The 26912-nt window shown below is 31.6% G+C and overlaps 2 protein-coding genes across 4 annotated transcripts; one reads left to right on the forward strand and one right to left on the reverse strand.

The window, feature by feature from the left end:
- The first annotated feature begins 386 nt into the window (after positions 1-386).
- LOC126845530 (cytochrome P450 4C1-like) lies at positions 387-19024 on the forward strand. 3 transcript variants are annotated; one of them, XR_007686792.1, is made up of 9 exons: positions 387-504; positions 789-1012; positions 1125-1319; positions 1695-1944; positions 2149-2434; positions 2977-3074; positions 3161-3350; positions 3438-3988; positions 18688-19024. XR_007686792.1 is itself a non-coding variant. In XM_050584192.1 (8 exons), exons 1-8 carry the CDS (start codon positions 472-474, stop codon positions 3764-3766), a joined length of 1605 nt encoding a protein of 534 aa, XP_050440149.1. In that variant the 5' UTR covers positions 387-471; the 3' UTR covers positions 3767-4513. The 3 variants fall into 3 exon arrangements, 2 of the variants coding, with proteins under 2 accessions (XP_050440149.1, XP_050440150.1); XM_050584192.1 differs by lacking the exon at positions 18688-19024 and having other exon boundaries at positions 3438-4513; XM_050584193.1 differs by lacking the exon at positions 18688-19024 and having other exon boundaries at positions 2977-3053; positions 3438-4513.
- On the reverse strand, positions 8322-16440 carry LOC126845538 (uncharacterized). The gene is made up of 3 exons (XM_050584200.1): positions 16170-16440; positions 10487-10715; positions 8322-9227 (listed from the first exon to the last, which is right to left on the reverse strand). The coding sequence occupies exons 1-3, from the start codon at positions 16308-16310 to the stop codon at positions 8890-8892; spliced, it is 708 nt and encodes a 235-aa protein (XP_050440157.1). The 5' UTR covers positions 16311-16440; the 3' UTR covers positions 8322-8889.
- Positions 19025-26912: the final 7888 nt, after the last annotated feature.

Genomic DNA, 26912 nt, shown 5'->3' on the forward strand with positions numbered 1-26912 from the left:
GTACATTGTTTCTTTGTCGACAAAACTTCTAAAAAGCTGAAGGTCATTGAAGAAATATTTTAGTATTATACCTTTCTTAGGCTAGAGTATTGTTACATACAACAAGTTCACATACATTAAGCTATGTGAAACATTTTAGTTACGATATTCATTTAATTAATGCGTAAATATAATACTATAATAGTGATACTGTAGATATTGAAATTTTATATAATGACCTTATTGAATATGCAATAGTAGATTATACTTATTATATATTATAACACATCAACAGAATTCATATTTTTATTCAAATGCAAGTTTCACATTGATTATGTATGTGAACGTAAATTGTAATAACGTTTATTTAAAATCAAATTTTATTTATTCGTTTTGAATGTTCGTAAGCATGAGAGTATAAATGTTAAGAATAATTAAAAAATCAATTACTCGTTGTGTATAACTGCTCAGATAATCATCGTCTTATAGAAAATGAAATTTAATGAAATGGTTTCGTCTCATCAGGTAAAAAAATCATTAACTCAACATTTCAATTATTATTATGGCTAGGGGTTCAAGTAATAATAAACCCATTTAAATTAAAAAAAAAAACCTTTTCAATGGTCAAATGATAACACTATACTATCTTCTATTCAGATCCCTCTAAATTGTCTTTTATCTAAAATTGTAAAGTTTGTACTAATATTTTAGCTCCAACATAAAATTGTTTAGCATAGCACTAAGTTACATTTAACAAAAAGAATACCATGATGTAAAAAAATATTAATTAATGGACACAATATTTTCAGGTGTCGGACATAATAAATGATACAAGCCTTAATAACATTATCGTTATACTTACAGCGGTAATATTATATTTAGTAGTTGTGTATTATAAAATAGTAAGCCGAAGAAAGATATCTTTAGCAAAACGAATACCAGGTCCAGATGGTTTCTTTTTTGTGGGAATGCTACCTGTTTTACTTGGAGGACCTGAAAAACTATTGAAGAATATATTAAAAGTTGGCAGAAAGTAACTATGCTGTGTTCATGTCTAACTATTACATATTATTACTCTTTTGGTATTCTCAATTTCTAGTAATTTCAGAGCAACAGTAATTAGTTTTGTTGTCTTTGTGGTATAGATACCAGAATACTTTATGCAAAGCTTGGATTTTGGATCAATTATACGTATTTCCTGGAAACCCCGAAGAAATAGAAGCGATTCTTACCAATCCTAATATGTTCAACAAAGCTAAACTTTATAATGTTGCTAGCGAATCAATTATGGGCGATGGATTATTTACAAACAGGGTGTTTGACGAATGGAAAAATAACAGGTGAGCTTTTTTAGTGTGATCTCCTGTGATCAATAATTTAAACCATAAACTGTTATTCGTAAACTAGAGATTAAATATAATCCTTAATCCAAAAATTTAGGATTATGGAAATTATTTTGATCCAATTTTATTATTAATCGTGAATTACGTGTAACCTGTAATCCCTTTGTAATCGATTACGGATTGTAATCAATTTTGACCATCTCTGGCGTCAATATGTATAACACATTCAAAAATATAGTGGAAACGTATTAATACTTGACTTTTAAATGCTAAAAAATCAGTTTCTAGTTTCTATCGCCAATTATTATAATGTCACCTTTTCGAAATTACCGATTATCAAATATCAGTTTCAATTTGTTTCCATAATTATAGAAAATTGGTAGCCGCGGGGTTTAAATTTTCGATGCTAAAATCGTTCATACCGATATTTTACGAGGAAGCCAAATTCCTGAGCCAAGTATTGTACGAGAAACGGGATATCAATACAAATGAATGCGAAATAAGCTGTGCAATCGGGATGGCGACAATGGAGATAATCGGAAGAACCGCTTTGGGTGTAAAATTTAATACACAGAAAAACGCCAAACACGTATTTTTGGAGAACTTACATTTCATCCAAAAGGTTTGTTCGCATTTTTTAATAAACAAAAATTATTTTATTTTGGCAGTTTATGGAGACGCTAGAATGGGGTCCATTAATCCGGGCCTGCAGTGTAAAAGAGTTTTCAATATCACTAGCCATACTTTATATAGTTAAAAGTACTTGACTGATGTTTTTTTTTGTGCTGGCATGTCATCTGTTTGTAATAAAAATTTGTTTTTGTAGGCTATGGAATACCGAGTTACACACCCATGGTTTCTGAACAGGAGTCTGTTTCAGTTGTCGACGTATAAACGTAAACATGACATTAGCCAAAATAAAATTTACAATTTCATCGATGATTTAGTCCAGAGAAAAAAAACAGAATTGAGAAATAGGATAAACAGTCAAGGAGATCATAACGAAGAGTGTATGGGCCTTAAATGTAAATCTTTTATTGAAATACTGCTCGAGAATGAACATCAGATGTCATTTCAGCAATTACGGGATGAAATAATAACTACTATAATTGGTACATTTTTTTTTTTTAAACATTATATTAAGAAAGAATTGTTGGCATGTGTATTATAGTTGACCTTAAAAAATGTTAAGACACAGTTGGTACGTTATATGCTAATAAAGTGGTTAAAGTGATACTTTTTAATTATCATAAAATCTATGATTACTCAAATTGATCGAATGGTCTAGACAAAATATTATAATAACCGGTTAAAACAATTTCATAATTATTTAATGTGTCATTATTTAAATTAAAAAAATGATCTTATTTTTTGAATTACTATAATATATATATATTTTTTTTACATTTAATAGCGGTATATAAAACAAGTATACTTTATTTTGATAAATAATATCAACTATATATTTGTGTTGTTATTCGTGAATATCAAAACAGTCTGTAAAATTGATAACATTCTCTAACAAATACACAACTAGTACCTATGATGTATCAAAGCGTTCTAGCGCCTTTCTCTTGATTAAACAGTTCCAAATAACAAGCGTAAAATGAGAGCTGTATTTTCATTAATTCTATCTTTTAATATTTGATTTTAGGAGGTCAAGATACTACAGCTATGGCGATAGCGTGTTCAATATTTATGTTGGCTCATCATCAGGATATACAAAATAAAGTATGCTATAATACATATTCGGTATTATGAACTTTAAAGTTAAATACCCATTATAGGTATTCTTGGTGACGAAAATATAACAAATTTTAATAATCGCTCAATAATAGGTATTGGAAGAGTTATTGACATTATTTTCTACTGGCGATCCGGATCGACAACCTACCTACGAGGATTTACAAAAGATGGACTACTTGGAACGTGTAATCAAAGAAACTCTAAGACATTTTCCCTCTTTTCCCTTTTTTGGCAGAAACGTTGAAAAAGAAACTGTTATCGGAGGCTACTTAATCCCTGCAGGTACGGCCGTAGACAAATTCGTTTGATAAATTGCCACATTTGGTGCTTAAATTTACTAATACAATTTATTTTTAAAAATATCTACAGGGTCAACGTTCATAATTTGCACTCAGCTTTTACACTTAAATGCAAATTTTTACCCGGAACCAGAAAAGTTTAATCCAGACAACTTCTTGCCCGAAGCATGTCGCAGTCGCCATCCGTATTCGTTCCTTCCTTTTAGCGGTGGTTACAGGAACTGCATTGGTATGAAATATGCAATGCTCCAAATAAAAGCTGTCGTCTCAACATTGGTCAGATCTTATCGTTTCAGTCCGTCGGACAAGTGTCCAAAACCAGAAAATCTTCGTTTAACGTATGCTGGGACACAAGCGTTTGTCGACGGGTGTTACGTTAAAATAGAAGAGAGAACGTAATCAATTATTGCAGCAGGGTTTTGAACACAAATTATTTACATATTTGGGTATCGTTATTTGATTAGTTATGTAATCTTATGGGTTAAGGTTTCGTTATTTTTATAGGTTTTAGGTATATCGGAGTTAGTTAACTAAAATAATAACGTTAAAATAAAAGAGAGAGAATGTGATCAATTATTGAATTAGGATTTTAAACCAGAATTATTTACATATTTGGTTAAGGTTGTTCGCGTAATTATGTTGATTTAGTTAACCGAGGTAATACTTATATCTAATAACACATGTCGTTCCCGTTCACGCAAAACACATGTAAGCCAAAATGGGTGTTTTGAGAATGAGCTTTTTAAAGTTGTACAAACTTTGAGATATTACATAACGGACTTAATTATAATTTAAAATCACTCTTTAAAACGATTTTTAACATAATTGGATTTGAGGGAGTATAGCATATGGTATACACAATTGCATTGTACGTTTTATTTCATAAATATCTCAAAAAACCCATACTTGGACTTTTGGTGTTTTGCGCTATTTTTCATTAGGCTTAGTTATTAGTATGGCTTACCAATTTGTTGGTGTATTCAATTCTTTCAAAATATATCTTCTATAAACTGTTTAAGCTGTCTATACAGGGTGTTCCACAATGATTCGACAAATGAGATAACTTTGGTTCTAGTGAATATTTTTAAAGTTTTTTTTTGTTGAATTTATTTATATTCATTCGCGCTATAAGTACCATGTTTCTTGTTGCACTTACTTGTTTTAATTTTATATGTATATTTTTTTTTTTTTAAAATAGCCTATTTTTTAGAATAGTTTTTAAAAAGAATTGGCGAAAAAATTTGTATTTTTATTCTTACATTAAAAAGTTATAGTCATTTGAAATTTATGAAAATTTGAAAATTTTTTTCCGCGTTTGTGTAGGCCATTTAAACATGTTATTAAATTACAATTATTCATCTTTATATTTTACCAATGTTTTTTTTTTACTGACTACACGTATACCTAGCATCATGGTTATAGACAAACAGGTTATGTATTTTTTTGTCCTAAAACGGCGGTGTAATCATAATACTGCTGTTACGCATATTTTTTAATATGGTATAACCCGGACATAATTATTGCGAGTAGCAATATCAAACAACGGTGCAAAAAGAAAGTCGAAACACCAATACCAAATTCCCAGCACAGACCAATAACATGTCAAATAAATGCTATTATACACCCAGAAAACGTACCGATGATAAGACGCTATAATTTCAAAAAAGTCGACTGGGAAAGTTTTAAGACACAGATGGATACCGAAATCAACAAAATCATCCCAACGCCTGAAAATTACGGCCATTTCACAAACCTAGTAAAACTATTTCAAAACAAAATATACCAAGAGGTTGCAGAACGCAGTATATTCTGGGGACGGGGAAAGAAAACAAGGAACTACTAGAAGATTACATTAGACAATTTAACAATGATCCTTTTGCCGAAGAAACAATCACCACCGGAGAATCCTTAAAAACTATCAGAAGCAAAACGAACAATGAGAGTAATCTGGGAAGGTGTTGAGATTAAAAATACTAAATACCCAAAATACCTTGGCGTCACACTAGACCGAATTTTATCATTCAAACATCACTGCGAAAACATCACTTAAGACAAAAATCACTCGCAAAAAACAACTACAACTTAAATCCAGGAAAAGCTTTCTTACTACAATCCAACAAATGAAGAACTTACCAGAAACATAAAGAATCATCAGATGGAAAGATAGAGAGCTTGAGATTGCTGCTGCTGATGTTCTTTTTTAAAATAATTTAAAATTATTATGACAATTTAATATAATGAATGGTAAAGGACTATTTAATTAATAAATATCTACAATAAATAACCATTTAAACACTTATGTATCAGATGGCATTTGACATTCTTTTTTTTAAAGTACTCAGAGAAATACATGAGTGGTAGTCAAATGGAATAATTAAAAGCTATACAACTAAAACATTTTTGAGCTTTCCAAGTACGGCATAAATTAATGTTGCACTGATTTTTCCTCGCAGGGTAACGATATTAAGTCTTATTAATTAACTGAAATTTTTATGTACAAGGTAATACGTTTTCAAAGAATAAGTATTTGATATCAAGAAACTTATTCATAAGTCGCATACACTAGTATTTGTGTAAGAATAATAGTTCTATTGATAAATTGTATACGGTTAAATAGTATTTATACCATTAGAACTAGATTAACATGTCTCTTAGCTATTAGTATTCCTAAGGTATAGCAATGGATTGTGAGATATTTAAACATTTTTTTAAATCTTACATTTATTATAATTATTATCCCAAAAATATACATAATTTAATAATGTATAATTGAATAAATGTATATAGACATTGCTGAAAATTATGTAGATGTAAATTTTACACTCCAAAACATTTTTGAGCTTTTGTGGCATTTACATATAGGTTTTACGAAAACAATAAAAGATTAGGTAATGTTTAATTTTACCAGTATTTAAATATACATTAATAAATAAGTCATTTTCTGCTTCGAAACAGTTGGTTGTATTGATATTTAGTTAAACTAACAACCTCAAATCTTGTTTCTTTTTTATATTCTATTATATGCTGTACTGACATCTTTAAAATATATCCATAGAAAGACATACTTTTTATTGATTTTTCCACTTTCAAAGTTATTTTACCTCTAAAGTTTAAATAGTATTAACCGTAACTTCATTTTACTTAACTAGTACTAAACTAATTTCATACTATACCTTTAAAAGCAAAGTTGTTTTTTATGCTTTTATGGTAAAAAAATATATATCTTTAAAATCAAAATAGATGAAAATATAAAATTGTTTGTCCACAATAAAACTATACTTAGAAATACGCCAAATTGGCACTTGAACGTCAACAAAATGTTGAAAAAATTATAGCCTCCGGGGAAGGGGAACCGTCCGAACCGCGTGTATACATGTTATATGGTCACGGGTGCGAGGGAAAGCACCTTGGGCGGGAGGGGTGGTCAGTCTGCATTCCACCGAGTTGGTCGGCCCGGTAACCCACTTTTAACGTCGTCTCTTCATCTTCTTCTGTGTATTCCCTCACACATACACACACACACTCACACATATGGCTTACACGACAAAACTTCGGGCAAGGAATTGCAACTGCTCTTAGAACTTTCTTGAGACTAGGAAGCGGCACGAAGCCCGTTCTCGAGGCTCGACCAAACCCTTTTGTTATTTATTAAAATGCGCGGTTTAATAAAAATATTGTTAAAATGTTCTGGCAAGATAAATATATACACCTATACATTTATACGATTTTGTTAATGATCCATTGATATCATTCACAATAACATAACATCATAATCGAGACCACACACGTGGTGCGGTTTGCGGCCGTCTGGTTATTAGTACTCTATTGATTAACAGCAGCAGCAGCAGTTGTAAGTACGGTATATTCACAAACCTCGGCATCGTGTCAAAACCGACTAACAAGATCACACACACCCATATCCGCGTGTTACAGTTTTACCGTCTCTAAATACATCATGTATACATGTGTATGTTAGGTTTTTAACGAAGAAATCGTCAGATTAAATACTATAATATAATATTTGGACACGAAAATATTATCTATCCGAATTTCCTAGTACACTTTGACAGAACACAGTGTTTAGGACATAATTTCTCGATTTTTTTAAAAATTTTTTGATTTGTATATGTTTTTTTACATATACAAATCAAGGCTACTAACACCCTGGTGATATATTAGTATAAGCGCTGGATTTACGTTTAAAAACTATGTGGATATTGAAAGTACTTGAGTGACTAAGTTTTATTCATCACAAACGTAACATGGAATAATTAAATTAAAGTTTAGTATAATCGTTTAGCTTTATAACTTAACAAGTACCTGTTTTGAGATAAATAAATGAGTTTTATTTTTTCCTGAATTAAGCATATTATCACAAATAAGTGTAATTAAAATTACTGCAATGCTCGTAATACCTAGGTACTTATAACTCGAACTCAAACCACAGAACATTGCGCTCCTTATTAATACTTGACACTTTAGTTAAGTGCTATTGAGTATAACTCACGATGGTTAGACAATTTTTTTATAGGTAGTGCAAAACAAAGTACATTTTACCTAAATCTGTTTTACAGTTATTAATATCAACCCGTTGTTATTGTCATCATGTTGAAAGTATACAACTACATATTACCCATTTTTATGAACACACCTGAGTATGTTCATACTCATGGATTCGTATTTAAGTATTTTTCCATATGTATATATTTACCTTCGTATTATATTTAGATGCCACTGAGCCATAAACGTTTTTGAATTAAGCTTTAAAATGTTTTTTTTTTTGCAAAAAATTGTCTACACCGATTGTTGAAATAAATAGGATGTTGCGCTCTCTTGAAATAACAGTATTGCATCTGTTTGGGAATGAGAGGCTTCGGGGAACGTTTGTTGATGGGCATCCCAGATCCCTTGAATATCTGAGAATTCAAGATTATGAAGAACATTATACAGCATGTAAAAATATAAAAGGTAATTTCGATCATTGGTGCAAACAACAACATTATTGTTTTTTTTATGCCGTTTATGACGCTCACACAACCCAAACTATTTCAAGTTATTTAATAAAAACACTATGCATAATTTGTTATAATCGCGTACAAAATATGATTACATATACAATGGACGTGTCGTTATTGAATTATCGTTTGTGTATTAATGTATGGGTATTTAATCAAATCATTCGTCGTTTGTCCACAATTTAAAATACCTATTATTTCAAAAACGTAGCATATCGACTTTTGCTGTTTTATCACTGGTTTAAAAAATTAAAAAAACTACTTTCACCAAAAACGCGTCGATGTGAGTTTGTGTGTTGGAATTATAACGAAATACTCTGCGCCGGATAAATTTCTTTTCGACAGGCCCAATCCAAAAAGTGTGTGCGTTTAGGTCGAATGGGTGTACAGGCAACAATACAGGCTCTTGGTCAACACATACATATATAATAATAATATACACTATACAGGTGCACTCTATTTGGTGACATTAGTGACGTTCGGCATAGGGCCGGGCGGCCAAATCATTTAAATGCGCGTATCCGTTTCGCCGGCGTTGTGCACGTGCGACATCGGGTTCTTGACCTTCTTTGCGGGCGACGCTTTATTATTGGGCGTCCCGTAGTACAGCGGATTCACGGCTGGGCTGCAATCGTCCTGGACCATGGGAAACGTGTACTCGAGCTGCACACCGTACTTGGGCAATTTCCCTCGCACGTAACTGCGCACGTTCACCGGCACCGCCTTGTCCCTGGACAGCAGTATGGTGGACAGGTACCGCGGACTGGACGGCTTTTCCGCGCAATGGAGCAACACCGCCCACGTGTCCTTACAGTCCAGCACGTACGTGTTGTAAACGCCTTCGTCTGTGCTCGACAAACAACAACAACAACAACAATGGTTAGAGTAACAATAGTAATAGTAAAAAAGAGGAAAAAAACACAATATGTGTAACAACGTGGGTCCTAAGGTCGACGCGAGTCAGACGAGTGCACTTAAAGACATTGTTCAATATTTAAAATATTATGCGTTATGGTTCACAGTGGGAAACAGCTCTAATCTTATCTCGGTCCGTTTATTTTGTTTCAAAATTAATTACTATAAGTTTCATTCAAATCAGTGGCATCATTTTGGGAGGGGGGCAGGCAGGGGCATTTGGCCAACCCTTGATTTTTACGGGCTGGTCAAATTTTCGGTACGTAAGGCCGTAAATTATCTGTTTTTTATGCAACTACCTGCCTTTACTAATAATGAACCGTCTGAACTGACTACCAAGTATAATAGGTATGAAGGCTTATAATATTTGTGTTATTACTATTTTGTTTCTAAGTGGTTTGGAAAAAATATTTATATTTGTAAATGACATTGGGCCGATAAAAATTTTGCCCCACCCTAAGAAAAACCGAAATGTCGCCCCTGATTCAAATCCGTTATTCGCTGAATATTACCTCATTTCGCAATGCATTTATCGACTAATTATAGACATTTTTTTTTGGCGGAAAAAAGAAGTGAAGGAAACGTACGAAGGTTTAACTGGTTTAGTCTCCAATTTCAATGTTGCTTATGAAATTTAATTAGTCGTGTTATTTAATTAGTATTTTTATTACTATAGGCCCAAATAAAGCCTTATTAAATGTTACAACTATTAGGTATTAAGCGGCTAACCCGTTCGCAATAGTGTCACATATTGAAAATAAAATTGTTTGTTTTAGATAAAATTAGAGCATATATTTTAACACAATGCTTAAATGCCAATTAAATAGCTTACATGACGATAAAGTAATGTCAATGAATTTGATAATTTCACTTTAAAATTCCGGGCACGAAAAACACAAATATTGTAAAAAGTGTGTCAAGTAGGGTCCAGTTGACGTGATGCAATATTTTAACCATTTTCCTCACTTAGCATTTAACATTTTTTTTAATGAATTGAATTCTACTATGTTTATTTTTATTGGCGATAGACGACCGCGCTCTTCCTAATATGCGATTCCGCGTATTGATCTTCACGCTCTTATTTTTTGTTTTCTTAATTTAATTCTACGTAATAGCGGTGGAAACATATTTTATTTTATAGGTATTCAGTGTAAGTGTGTTATCAAATGAAACGTTGGCGAGGTCTTACACGGGGTCTCCATGTGTATCCAGTGACCGGGTTGACTCATGTCCGGTATGTTCCAAGTGATGTTACCGGACAGCTGCTCGTTGTCCGGGTCATCCACATAGCTGTACGTAAAGTCCATGGATATTTCCGGAACGTCCGGTGACAAGTTAAACGTGGATCTCATGCATCTGTAGATCTGCGCTTCTTCCGAACTGGCATAGTAGTCGATTACGTTCCACGTTCCTTTTATCTATAAGCCATCATGAAATCAAAATGTCATCGATTATTGTTATAATCTAACCGTGTGTAACCGTATTGGTTACTATGATTTATAAAAAAATAATATTATGTTGTGTTATTAGATAGCTGCACAGTGCACTAGTAAAACATGGACCTAGCCCAATCAGTGGCTCGGAGGAGATTGAAAAGTTGCCAGTAGGAAACAAATTCTACAGTGGAAGATCTAAACACGAATTATTTCTTATAAACAGTGGATAGCCATTGTATAGCCTCCGGGTGGGCTACGGAATTATTTTTTGTTGTATTCAATATCTTCTCTATGGGGTCTAAAAGGCCGATTATGTATTTTTGTTTTTTAAATTTACTATAAGCGTTTATTATATTTTTACTTTTTTTATTGGTTTTTTTTTTTAGAAATCTTACTAATTTTCTAATCGTTAAATCAAAAATTGGCCTTGAGTCCCACACAGAAAATAGTAAGCTTCACAGAAAAAAAATTCAGAACTTCTACGAAAGTGATTTTTTACCAAACTTGTATAAACCTAAAAATACTTAATATTTTTCACCTTAAAATTGGTAGGCATGCTTAAAATGGCTACTAGATCAATTTATGACAAATATTGCCTATCCTTTGCCCCTTAATTAATAGCTTAAATAGATAAATTAGATTACTATTTAATTTAAAAAATGTTATTAATGATCCGTTTTGGATTTCGAGAAAAAACAGTTTGTATTCACGTGTAATAATATTTTAAGTACTAATAAATCTATTTAAAATAATACTGTAAATACATTTACTTACCAAGATAAGTGTAAAATATACCAATTAAAACATAAAATATAAAATCACACAATTTGTTGAAATATAAGTGTGACCTAAAAAACATACCTAATTTATAAATATTTATTTTTTATCAAAATTGGGCATTCGTTTTGATAAGTAAAAACTGAGACAACTAGTTAGTAAGACACGGCAGACTGCTCTCGGACTAGCTTAATTAACAATTCTGATTGTACGGTTTGCTCTAAGTCAATATCCTCTATCAACAAAATAGTAGCTATTTTATTAATACTTTTAACTTAGAAATATTTTGCCAGAATGTAAGTACCAGGCTTCAAAATTATCATAGAGATAATTTTGTCCACTTACAAACACAATACGTTATTTTGTGTGGAGATCTTGCCTCGTGTAATTTGGTAGTGTGAAGAGTTGGGGCTCACTACCTTTAGTTTCTTAACTCCTCTCTCGTTCTCTATTGCTGTCTATTTCTCCTGTCTTAATTTATTTTAACTTCATTTCATTTTCAAAGATCATGATAGTATTTTTGACCTTGTTTTTTCTGATTCTAACAAACTACCCAAGTGGATAGATGCCTCTCTTGTGGTCAGCCTACACTCCTATCACCTTATCCTGATCATATTAAGTTGCCTCTTCAAGCTGATCATGACATAGTCAAAACTAACGTTTATTTAGATTTTAAAGTAGAACTACCTACTTTAAAGTAGGTGATTTCGCTGCCATATCCTAATCCTTTAATTTATTCAATTGGGAGCTTTCTCTCAAGATTCTGTTACTGACACTGCTTCTGTATTTTATGATGCCCTTCTTCACTCTATCAATATGTTTATCCCTAAAAATATGTTTAAGCCACTTAAATTTCCCCGCTGGGTTTCCTCTCCTCTTTAAAACTTGATTATCCAGAAAACGTGCACACATTGCTTTTAAACCCTTCGACTATCGTAAAACTATCATGTTTTATCTTAACTCAGAGTTCAATTTAAGAGTTTAGCAAAGTCTGGCTACAAAGCCTTAATTAATGTTACTGGGCGCATACTCTTTCAACCCTTCCTCTTTCTGAAAATTTGCCAAAGAATTAAGCCATCAATCCTCTAATTTTTTTTCTGTAGATCTCAACAACAGAGTGTAGATTCTCCTTTAGATTTAGCAGTTCTGCTAACTAAAAAAATACGCCTTTGTATGTAAAATTCCTTTGTTTTATATAGAATACATATCCTTCTCTTGTTTCTAACTATAGACCTATCTATCCATCTTATCCCCATCTTTCGTCACCTAGCCAAATTATATTTTGAATCTATTGTTTATTCTTGCACCAAGAGGATCCTCAACCACACCATAGTAACTGGCCCACATGCCTTTTTTTTGGGAATCCGCTGTTACCAGTAGCATTGCCTTCACATTCAACATCATTGGCGTAATTATCATGGTATCTCGTGGAATAGAGTATAAATAAAATCGTAACATACTTTACAAAAAGGATTTTTAAGGTTTTAATAAGACTTTGGCAAACAAGTTGTTATTAATTATTGCAACAATCGAAAAAAATGCTAAAGAAGACTAAAAAACAATAATTATATTCAATGTCAAGGTAATACAGTGTGCTACACATTAAATTAAATTATCTGTTTTTATTTTTAATACTAAAAATATTGTTATGTTTAAAGTTTCGACTTTGATCAATTTGTTCAGCTTTTCACATTAAATAACCTGATAAACAACTAATGATGGTAAATTATATTATGATATGTCGCTAGACAAAATGTACACATTAGTTATTAAATAAATAACCATAAGTCGTATTCTCTTTAGGCTCTAAACATACACTATTCAGGTATAACGTGTTTTTTATTTGTTTTTAATCATATTTTGTGATGATCTCTGGCCAGTAGTCTGTAGTTCACGGAACAAGTCGAACCATTAATGTTTAACTACTAATTGGTAATTACAACATATTTTATTGAAATCTGATTTATGTTATTTTGTTATTATATGTAACATACCTAATTCGAATACAATATAAATTAGCTGGATACCAAAAGTAAATAAAAGAGAAATAAATAAAAAGTTTCCACCTCTTCTAGGGGTTTATGATTTTTTTTTTTTGGTTTGTCAACGTTTATCGATAGTACTATATCTTAATAATATTCTATACAATTTAGGACCCAATTCGACTATTTAAAAAAATGTATAAATCATCATTATTTGACTTAAAATACTGTAGCTCATTTAAAAATGTTAGTAACCCGTTATTTAAGAAAACTATTCACAAAAATTATATAAATAATTAATAAGAAAAAGTATAATGTTACAATTGTAGGCTACATTTCTGAAGATTTGGTTCGAGAAGTAAAATGCCCGAAAATCTAAACTCTTGGGGCCAGAACTAATAGAGCTTTTGCTTGGGGACTCAAAGTTCAATTTGAGCTCGCAAGTGGGACAGATGAATACACCTGTGCTATAAAATATAATACATTAAATAAAACTAAACCATTTATCACAAATCAAGCAAAAGTTAATTATTTACTAATGTTTGCCTTGATAACAGACAATCAAAAATAATTTTATTATTTTTTTAATACGACTTAATATTATGTTTTATATAAAAACATTACTTAGTTGGACATTTAACATTTGCCATTGATTACCTATCTATATAAAGTCTATAACGCAAGTCCAACTCATATTCTTAAAAAATATTTTTATTACTGTGCAAATTAACATTATTCAATTTAATTTAACGATCTCAAATGCCGCAATGGTCTTAACATAAAATCTTTGATTAATGATCGCTATAAAAATGTACAGCTATAACAAAAATTGTGGAGAAGGTCGGGGTGTTTTTTATTTACATTAACCCACATATCATTATGGAACCAAAAGAATAACGATTAAGAACAATAACACAACTGTAGTTAGTGACCCTTCGCATTAATTATATCTTATTACAGTTTTTAAAAATTAAGTAGTATTTTAATTAGATTTAAGCTATTTTAGTAATGAGAATATTTTAAAATATCCAATATGTAAAAAAAAAAAATTGTTTTATAATTATAATGTAGAGTTTCCATTTACTGATGTAATAAACTCCCAGGTGCAATCACAAATTTAATACTCACAATAAAAATATCTGGTGGCCCATTTATTTAATTTTCCTGAATAAAAATTGTTTAATTCGCGGTTAATTAGGTAGCCGTCTTTTTAAAATATAACATTATGAATAGGGTACATTTTTATAGTTTTTGGACATTGCTCATTATTTACTAAGACAAATTTTTAATATACCGTTCATAAATATTCGAAAGAAAAAAAAAGTATTAACATTTTTATTAACTGTCAAAACCCCAATGTACTTATTAATTAATTGTAATACTAATATTTAAACTTGTAGGCTGGAGGAATGTTTATAAATAAATGTTCGCTTTTATACTTTCAACTACGATTAGATTTTGTTTTATCTCAAATAATGAAAAGGTTGTATGTATAAATAAATTCGAACATTAAACCATACTAGGTATAGATATAGTCTGAATACATACAGGATCCTTGGTTAAATAATAGAATATTGATCATAGCGGTGGTCTTAAATAAAACGCGAAAGAAGAACGAAAAACGTCGTGGGTAGCACACAAACCCTCGCAAGTTCGCTGTATTATAAAATTAGACTTAAGTTAAAAATACCCACTAAGAAATCTTAAATCCAACCAATATTAATATATAATATAGCCGTACTTATGTCATTGATTAAATATACATGTTGCATGTTATCTGTCAGATTTTTTCTATTGTACACTTTTCCCAATGGCCAGTTACTTATCAAATATTTTTAACTTAACTTTAAACCAGCAACTTTATTCTAGCTATCGTTATTTGGATAGAGGACCCCCAGTTGATCCATTGACCATTAGGACACAGAAAACAAGCTTAAAAAATGTCCTGTTATCTGATATGTCTTTTCTTATTAGATTAATTGGAAAATATTTCTATCAAGAAGAAATTGCTTCAATATAATGTCTAGGAGTCAGTTTGGCTAGTTTATTCATATTTTATTTCAATACAACAGAACCCGTTTTTTTAAAAATATATTTTTGAATGGTTTTCCTAGCAGGTATTTGGAGAGGTTGTTTGGTGATAATGACTTTCGTGTATGAGGGCGGATGAACTGCCTCTTAATCATGGACCCCCCCTTGTCTAACCACTTTTCATTTTCTAGGAATACCTGTTCAGAATGTTTTCTCACAACCGTGTTTGTAGTATATCCTCAAGGCTCTCAAAACATCATCTGTGACAATTGATTCAGAATGTTATTATCTTTGAATAAATTTGCATTAATAACATTTTAAGGTACCTAACCTTGACCAGCCTATACTGCGTGTATGTAATTTGTTATATTAGGGGTTTGGCTCGGAGTGGTGAATGTCGCAATACCGATCCACCGAAATTTAATATGGATGTACATATAATAATATTAAATTCCGTTCTCGAATTGAAGAATAGAATACCTGGAACTAGCCTATCTTTAGTCTGTTTCATCTGTCTGTTTTAACTCTTAGCTTTGGCTTGGGAATTAATCGTTGCTAAATTTTAATCTATTTTTAACCCCCTTTCCTCCTATAAATACTAGCCATGTATTTGTGTCAGTTGGACGGTGAAAAAACGCATGCTTACGGCGTCCAAGTCGCAATTACTTCTAGCTCGGACTTCCGGACACTTTTCGTCGTTCTTTGCCAGCCTGGCGACCGATGGCAGCAAGCGACCACAACCGACGGCCAAGTAAACGGCAACGACAACCGAATAGTACACGGTCATTACTATATTATTATTATGTGTGTTTTTGTTGTATAATTTTTCTGGTGCTAAAACAAACGACACTCGATTAAAATTTAATATCTCTATACCAAAACTGGTCCGGCCACAGACAAGTGCACTAACACTGAACGTGTCGCCGAACGTTTGACTGTGGCCCTCTCGGTTTTATCAGTCCATATCCGGTATAGAAATGCGCACACGGGACAACAGAACAATAAACAAATATAATCTGGAAGCTGATAAAAAATGATAAAAAATACACATTAATTATTATATATTTTTATAATACGCATACGACACACAAAGCATCAAATTTATCACCGCATCCTCTTCATATTTAAATTTGACATTTTTAAAAAACCGATCAACTATTTTTTTTCCTTAATAACACCGATAATGTGCCATAATAATAATTATCAACAGTTTCCAGAGTTATAATAACGCGGGTTGACCCACTTTTTCCTCCTCTCTTGACCGTCGTACCATCGCGGTGCAGCGCATACGAGAACTGGAAACAAACAGGATGAAATTAATGGTATTTGTCTATGAATATCGGTATGTGTGTGTGTGTTATTTTTCGGGAGGCCTCTTTGAAAGAAAAAAACTGGTTCCACTTGCATTGACCATTAATTGGAATACTCGTTTAAAACACTCGCACACGAATAATGTCGGCTCAAACAAACATACACACACACCCCACTCGGTCGTATAATGTTTTGTCTTTTTTCTAATCAGCTACAATGTACCCGTGTGTACTTAAAAACAATAAAACATTAGATGGGTCCTGAGATTTAACCACGCAGAAGAGGATGAGCTAGATATGGAAGAGCAAATCCGCTAATTCTAATACTTAGGGCCTTTTGTAAAATTTAAAGAAATCGAAATTTCGCTAAAAGTAACTAATTGTAAGTACGAACATTTACTTATTGTGATTATAATTATTAGGGAAAATATTTGTCTATCGGTGAAAACGTCTGGTACCACCACAGCTGCTGTAAACACTCATCTCAATAGATTACATATGTGATAAAAAGCCAATATGTCCCCTTCGGAGTAATGCATATAAAAGGAAAACACTTCAAGTGTAATAACTTAGTAATTTGTTTAGCTAAAGAGATGTTCCAGCTCTTGTATTGTTCAAACATCAATCAAGATTCAGAAAATAGCATTACCTCAATTATTGAAGTGCCGAAAAGAGGCCCCCCCCTTTCGCTTAATTAAATTTATCTCAATATTTACAGACTCTAGTCCACAGACTTACAGGTGTGTACTACGTCTCACGGTTTTTAACGGGTAATAAAAACCCACGGGTTAAAATCCGGGTAGGTTTAATACCCTTGTATTAGTTTGTTAGTTGTGACTATCCATAAGTTGTTTAATATTGTTACAAATTTGCAATGGTTTTTGGAAAGAGTTTTAATACAGAAGCAAATAACTAAACCTCCGAAAATAACAACAATGTTTTTCTTTTTTAACCTAAGGTATTTAATTGTTAATTTAATTTGAAAACATTTATATTTCGTGTTCAAACTGATGTGGTGAAAATTATAAATATTTTAAATTTGTTATAAATTAAGCGTTTTCTAACCAAATATATAATTTATATGATATGTTAAAAAAATGCATTTGTTTATTTATTTAATGGTACACGACGGGCAAAGTCTCAAAACGCAATTGATGGTTAATTTGGAAAATTAGAAGTCGATTAAATACATTTACTGACAGTTATATCATCATAAAAATGCATGATGTTTTACAATAAATTTGTAATAACGTTTCATACTTGAATTAATAATTTCTGATCAAAAAATGTTTTTAAAATTATTTTTACTAACATTTTTGTTTCATACAATGTGGTTTATATTATTTAAGCTGGTAAAAAAAATGCTGTGCTGGGTTAATTTATTTAGTTGGGCCATAGTTAAAATTTGAGAAACAATGTTACTTCTTTGTATCAAAAAAAATGTTATAATTAACATATGATAGTTTTTAACGTTCTTAAGTATTATTATATTTTTTTTATGTTCTGTGAAGAAACTTTAAATGTAGTAACGAAAAATTGTAACCCTTCAATATCAACCACTATATTTTATCTGTGCTACATTATGTAATTAAGTGTTAAATAGGTGTGAATATTTTCGTTACAAATTCTCTCTGTGAGAATGACATGTTTGTCAAATGAAATCTGTCGTCTCAACATTGGTCAGATCTTATCGTTTCAGTCCGTCGGACAAGTGTCCAAAACCAGAAAATCTTCGTTTAACGTATGCTGGGACACAAGCGTTTGTCGACAGGTGTTACGTTAAAATAGAAGAGAGAATGTGATCAATTATTGAATTAGGATTTTAAACCAAAATTATTTACATATTTGGTTAAGGTTGTTCGCGTAATTATGTTGATTTAGTTAACCGAGGTAATACTTATATCTAATAACACATATCGTTCCCGTTCACGTAAAACACATGAAGTCCAAAAATGGGTGTTTTGAGAATGAGCTTTTTAAAATTGTACAAACTTTGAGATATTACATAACGGACTTAATTATAATTTAAAATCACTCTTTAAAACGATTTTTAACATAATTGGATTTGAGGGAGTATAGCATATGGTATACACAATTGCATTGTACATTTTATTTCATAAATATTTCAAAAAACCCATACTTGGACTTGGTGTTTTGAGCTATTTTTCATTAGGCTTAGTTATTATTTTGGCTTACCAATTTATTGGTGTTGTCATTTCTTTCTAAATATATCTTCTAAAAACTGTTTAAGCTGTCTATACAGGGTGTTCCACAATGATTTGACAAATGAAATAACTTTTGATCTAGTGAATATTTTTAAGGTTTTTTTCAATTTAATTTATTTATACTCATTCGCGCTATAAGTACCATGTTTCTTGTTGCACTTACTTGTTTTAAGTTTATATAGATATGTTTTTTTTCAAAATATCCTATTTATTTAGAATTGGTTTTAAAAAAGAATTGGTGAAAAAAATTATATTTTTATTCTTACATTAAATAGTTATACTCACTTAAAATTGATCAAAATTTGAAAATTTCTCTCCGCGTTTATTGTGTCGGCCATTTAAACATGTTATTAAATTACAATTATTCATCTTTATATTTTACCAATGTTTTTTTTTTACTGATGACACATATACCTACAATCATGGTTATAGATAAACAGGTTATGTATTTTTTTGTCCTAAAACGACGGTGTAGTCATAATATTGCTGTTACGCATAGTTTCTTTATTATATTGGTTAAGAAAATACATAAACTTCCAGAATCGAACAGTTTCCAGATTTCGGAGGCTTTAACACTGAATACAAGCGTACAGTATATATGGAAAAACGATGGCCCAGTTGGACGTATCATTCCAAAACATTTCTGAAAACTAGTATAATATAGGTATATAAGATACATGCACTTTCAGTGGCCTACTTTGAACAACACTTTGGAGGGTGTCTAATTTTTTTGTTTTTTTGTAAACTCTTTTTCACTCTCAATCTAAGCCCGTGTTCTTCAATGCCGACCACTTAAAACTTACTTGTAAATATTTATAATATAATTTTTCATCAACCATCCGTCCGACGATAAGGGGAATGAAGCTGGCAATTGAGAGACCACATAAGAAATATGAAAGTATGATATTTGTAAGATATAATCTAAAGATCGTCTCAACAAGTCATACAGAAATCAACGACCTAGAAATTCTCACAGTAGAAGTTACAAATGGTACGGCCACATCAATATATAAACCGCCCAATATCCCATTTAAACTTACAAAGCTAATCAATTTCTAAAATCAAAGAACAAAAATTGTAAATGGCGATTTCAACAGTCACAACAGCATTTGGGGCTACAATTAAATGAACGTAGATGGGGAAAAAGTAGAGAAATGGGCAGAGGAAAACGATCGAACTTTAGTACACGATACAAAGCTCCCATCGTCGTTCAACAGCGGTAGATGGATAAGATGGTATAACCCGGACATAATTATTGCGAGTAGCAATATCAAACAACGATGCAAAAAGAAAGTCGTAACACCAATACCAAATTTCCAGCACAGACCAATAACATGTCAAATAAATGCTATTATACACCCAGAAAACGTACCGATGATAAGACGCTATAATTTCAAAAAAGTCGACTGGGAAAGTTTTAAGACACAGATGGATACTGAAATCAACAAAATCATCCCAACGCCTGAAAATTACGGCCAATTCACAAACCTAGTAAAACTATTTCAAAACAAAATATGTATAAGGTAATACTGTAGTAAGCACACGCTTACTTATTACTTATTACTTATTACTTATTACTTATTACTTATTATATTATTATATTATTATATATTTACGTACTTATCATGTACGTCACTATGACGTACATCTTTCAGGTCTCATATTACTTCCTTGACTAGCTATTTTGCAATCTGAGTAATTAACAACTTTGTTATTTGTTGTTAATACTAGTTTCTCTTGTTCTAAACCTAGTTTATGTTGTTTGTTACAATTTACTAATTTACATATTACTATTTAAGCTTATCTATTTCTCTGTACAATTGTCAGTCTTCAGCCAGTCAGTTATAACGTATTTTATTCAGTGCTTATTAAACAATTAAACTTATTTTCCAAAAAGTGTTTTTTATTTATAAAAGTCTACGTTTGTTCTCATATACTTTATGTATGTAAAACCCCTTTTCGGGCTTACTACATAATAATTGGTGTCAAAAGTTCGGACTTCGATTCAACCTGCGTTCTTCGCAAAACTGAGACGATCACCACCATCGTTCGAAGCACCGACATCCTGACGAGTCAACACTGTCCCTAACGTTGGACGACCGATCATCGTCTAACGTTAGCAAAGGGTCGCTTGAAGCTCTCACAGCTCCAACGAACCACAAAATCCAAGTCATTCTTGGTCAACGCAAAGCATCTTGCAAGTAAGTCGTTGTTAAAACCCAACTCTGTTGGTCGGTGCCAAGTTCACATACACTTATCAGTCACCGCAAAATCCAAAAAAAAATATTTTTTGGTCAACGCTCAGATTTTATCTGACCGCTGAGAAACCCGAGTCGTTTATTGTTTTAATACACTCGGTCGACAATAAAACGTCGCATTGTCAATTACCAGTCAAACAAGATCAGGGAAAAATCAACGACAAATCCACAGCACAGCACCGGTTCAACCTCGGCCAAGCGGGTCAAACCAACTGCAGTCTGGGTGCAACAGTAACCGTTGTCCGTCCAACGTGTGTCCAACATCTGCCGGACATCTGTCCATCGTCTACCAATACTTAACCATGAATGTATTTAAAACCATCGTGTGAGTTTTTATTTTATTTTTATTATTATTATGCTTTATGTCTGATAATTGGCAAGTATTTAAACACGACGAGGACCTATTGCGGGTTAAATTAACTAAATTAAATTCTAAAAACACTAAAATGACAGAAATTCTTACTTTCAATAACGCTATTAAAATGCTACCTAGTTTTTCGGGTGGTTCCGAAGGAGATTTGGCCTGTTTCGAATCAAAATGTAAATTTGTTATGGCCAACATAGAAAATCAATACGCTGATAAATTATTAGAAATTATAAAAATGCAAATCACGGGCAGGGCTTTTCAAATTATTAGATATCGAGATATTCATTCTCTCGATGACCTCATGGACGTATTACGTTCAAACTTTGGGTCAACACATTCAGTATCATATTTACAGGCAAAACTTAGCTCTACTCGTCAAACCTATAAAGAAAACGTACAAAATTATTTTTCTCGTGTCGAGGACACATATCAACAATTAATTAACGCCTCTATTAAGGATAAAAATACAAACGAATCGAAAATAATCGCGCAAACTATCAAATCACATGCACTATCTGTTTTCGTTAACGGTATTAACCCACAATTACGAATTATATTAAAAGCGCGCAACGTACAATCGATAGAACAGGCTGCTACTATCGCTCTTGAAGAAGAAGTTGCTCTTGACACACGGTCAAACTATAATTCTAACACAAAATCTAATAAATTTTCAAAAAATTCTAATACTAATACAGACAAAAAAACTTTACGCTGTTACCGGTGTAATCGCGAAGGTCACGTTAAGACCGAATGTCGCACAAAAGAAGAAAATTTACCGAAATTTTCAAATCCAACTTACAACCGTAGTACTAATGTTAAACAAGAACACGCAAATGTTAAAATGTGTAACTACTGTAAGAAATCTAATCATGATATCACAATTTGCCGCAAGCGAATTGCAAATGAGAAAAAAACGTAATTCAAATAATCAAAATGAGCCGTCAAATAACGATTCCTCTTCTTCTTCCCAAAATCGGTCAGTACAAGATATTAAAAACTCGATTAATAACGTTAGGCTAGTTACGGAAATTATTAATGAGCATGTCGCGTGCAAATCAGATTCTTTTATTAATAAAACAGCTAACCTACTCTTGGATAGCGGAAGTCAACTTAATATTATTCGTTTATCATCTCTTAGTAATGATTTAATTATAAATGAACAAGACAAGCGTCAACTACAGGGTATCTCCCAAACTCGTATTACCACTATTGGCATGGTCTTAATTAATGTACAAATTAATGACGAATCTCTACCGATCACATTCAATGTCGTAAACCAAGATTTCCACATCGTAAACGACGGAATCCTAGGTAATTGCTTTTTAAAACAATACCACGCGATTTTAGACTTAAAAAACGATTTGTTATATATCCCGTCTGACAAGGACGACGCGTTTAGTCCACAAATCATTATACCACAAAGATCAAATTGCTTATTATGTATTCCGATAAATGAACCAATTAACTCAGATTTTATCTGTATCGAGAAAAAACAATTGGCTGATGATATAATTATTTCTAATAGTATATCTCCAGTAAAAAACAATACGACGGTTGGTAACGTTCTTAACATATCAGATCACCCAGTTTTTATCGACAAACTGAATATCAATAATTTAGAATGGCAAACAGTCAATAACGAAAAATTCGATATACCCTGTCAAACCGTTGACAAGGCACAGAACGTATATGCCCTAGCATCACCGCTTACGGGCGCCACTCGCATTGAGAAATTGTCCCATCTAATAGAAACCAGTCATTTACATGATGACGAACGTGATAAATTACTATCGATTTGTTACAAATATAGCGACGTATTTTTTCTCGAAGGTGATTATCTGAACGCGACAGACGTTATACAGCATCGAATAGTCACACCGGGGCTTAACAAGCCAATTAACATAAGGCAATACCGGCTACCTCAAGCCTTCGCCGACGAGGTTAACAGGCAAATTTCCGAAATGAAACGTAGTAACATTATTCGTGATTCTAACTCACCATGGTCCTTTCCACTAGTCGTTGTTAGGAAAAAACCAGATCGTTCGGGAAAACAAAAACTTCGGGTTTGTGTCGATTTCAGAAAACTTAACGAATTCTCTGAAAATCTAACCTTTCCACTTCCACGCACTGAGGACATTCTGGACTCTCTAGGCGGAGCTAAATACTTTAGCACTTTAGACTTTTCTCAGGGATTCTATCAAATAAAGGTACACGAAGACGACATCCCAAAAACAGCTTTTTCCTTTAAGGGGGGACATTTTGAGTTTGTTCGTCTACCTTTCGGTCTCAGCTCAGCTCCTTTCGAAATGGTAGGTCAAATAGCACATAATTTATTTGGGGTTTGTGACGAAAATTGTGTACGTAAGTACAATTTCTATATATCTACACTAGAAAACCAAAATATAAATACCTTAAAGCTTGTTAATAAACAAACTAAAATTATTAAATTATTACAAAAAGAACATACATTTCTTAATTCTTCTATTTCTTTTTTGTCAACTTCAATGTCTAATATGAGTAAGGAAATGTCAGAATATTCTTTTGCTAACATTATGGGAGACCATAATACGCACGTTAAATTAATTCTTGGTGCATACATGCACAACACAACTATCTTAGCAGACGTATTAAATTACGCTTCGACAGGACATATTCATCCATATGTGTTAAATAAACAAGAATTTATTAACAATCTAAGAGACATCAAGGTTTCTCTTCCATCAGGGACAGACTTACCTGTCAGTATTAGTGATCAAAATTTAGCCGAACTTATACAATTATCAGACTTGAGTATATTTGCTACTAATAACAGTATTGTATTTTTAATTAAACTACCGTTAGTTTATCAAACTCATTTAACATTGTATTCAGTTCTCGCTAAACCTGTTAAAATGTATAATAATAACATATATGTTTATGTTAAACCTGCTTCCCAATATTTAGCTATAAGCAGATCGCATGAATATTATACTAGTTACTCCGAGTTGGACCTATTAAGATGTAAGATATCCACTTCTTTTTTGCTATGTCCAGAAATCCAAACACTACATCCTACAAATTTGAAACCTACTTGTGAGATCACATTATTCCAAAATCCACGATATTTCCCTTCTAATTGTCATATCCAATACTTAAATTTATCTTATTCTATTTTTCACAAATTACATACTAAAACCAGTGGTTATTTGTTACTCCGTTCGATGTTCTATACATTACTTGCGATGACATCACTGAACGTATTACAGCCACTATCGAAGGGGTAGGACTATTATCTCTTAATGAGACTTGCACAGCGTACGGTCAAAATGATATCCTCCTTCCTACTCCTATCTCTCATGAACATTATATTGATGTAATTCCCCTTACAAATATTGTACCTCTTACCGACAACTCATTAATTAATTACCCTATTACAGTAATTTCTGATTATATATCTATTCATAATCTTAACGATTTATTAAAACTAAAATCTAATTATATACAGCCAGAGCACGTTCAATCGTACTCTCTTTTTATTACAGTTCTTATTATATTATTAATTGGTAACTTAATTTTCTTTCTTATTTTTACTACTGTCAAATTACTCAATAATAAAACACCCACAATCGAAGGAACAGCAGAAGAATTAACTGAACTTCATAATAATACAGATAATTGTAATGATACAACTATTGTTTTAGATCCCAACCCTTCTGTAACAAATGTAGTTAATACAAGTCACTTTGACATACCTCATTCTAGTACTATGTACTCGGTATATCCGAGACTTTAATTTTTTTATGTATTTGTTCTGTTTAATTGGTATTAACTATTGTTTATATATATATACTTATGTATAGGTGATGGATGTTATTTTAGACTAGTATTGTTTACTATTGTCTATCTTTGTATTATTGTATTATTATTATTGTAATTCTCTGTTTATTTTGTTTAATTTTTTTTTTTGGGGAAAACCCATTGTTTTCAATGTATTTTCCATTTTATGGTGGGGGTGTAGTAAGCACACGCTTACTTATTACTTATTACTTATTACTTATTACTTATTACTTATTATATTATTATATTATTATATTATTATATATTTACGTACTTATCATGTACGTCACTATGACGTACATATTTCAGGTCTCATATTACTTCCTTGACTAGCTATTTTGCAATCTGAGTAATTAACAACTTTGTTATTTGTTGTTAATACTAGTTTCTCTTGTTCTAAACCTAGTTTATGTTGTTTGTTACAATTTACTAATTTACATATTACTATTTAAGCTTATCTATTTCTCTGTACAATTGTCAGTCTTCAGCCAGTCAGTTATAACGTATTTTATTCAGTGCTTATTAAACAATTAAACTTATTTTCCAAAAAGTGTTTTTTATTTATAAAAGTCTACGTTTGTTCTCATATACTTTATGTATGTAAAACCCCTTTCCGGGCTTACTACAATACGTTTTTCAAGAATAAGTAATTGATATCAAGAAACTTATTCATAAGTCGCATACACTAGTATTTGTGTAAGAATAATAGTTCTATTGATAAATTTTATACGATTAAATAGAATTTATATTATGTCCATAAATTATTATTTTTGTTAAATATAATCTAGTTGTATAAAGATTATATACTCATAACATTGTTGAAAAAAATAAGTCATCTTTATGAAAGTATCAAATGTATACATTTGTGTATGAATAATCAATATGTACTAATATATGGTTTAAAATATTGACTCTATTCCAAGAATAGACGAAGTTGAAGATGGATTTTGAAAGCCAGGCAAAGTGACTAATTCATCAACTACATTATTAATATTACTTATTGTTCATTAAAATATTTGGAAGTTATAACCTATTACGGTCATAATACATTTTGGCAAAAAAAAGGCTTAGTACATTTGCCAAAATTTTAAGATTTTATCTACATTAATTAGCCTAATCTTATTCCCCTAGCCTCTCCAAAGTTATGCCTATGTGTTATACTACTAAAAAAGTATTTTTTTGATTATTAAATCATTTTTAGGTATTATGTGTACATTTTAAATTTCCCATTTCCCAATCGACCACTTCAAATGTTTAATTCATTAATCCCAAGTAGAAAAGTTCATAAAATACGTAGCTTTACTATTCTTTAGAACAAAAATAAAATTATCCGATTATCAGCCCATTTATTGTCAATAAAATTATTTATTTATTGATTTAATTGATTACAGTTATGATGAATTTCCAAAGATA

Source organism: Adelges cooleyi, unplaced genomic scaffold, assembly GCF_023614345.1.
Source record: "Adelges cooleyi isolate 19-005CV unplaced genomic scaffold, UGA_ACOO_1.1 ACOO_flye_CR_arks_rails_tigmint_CR_PRNA_797, whole genome shotgun sequence".
In the NCBI taxonomy this organism is placed as follows: domain Eukaryota; kingdom Metazoa; phylum Arthropoda; class Insecta; order Hemiptera; family Adelgidae; genus Adelges; species Adelges cooleyi.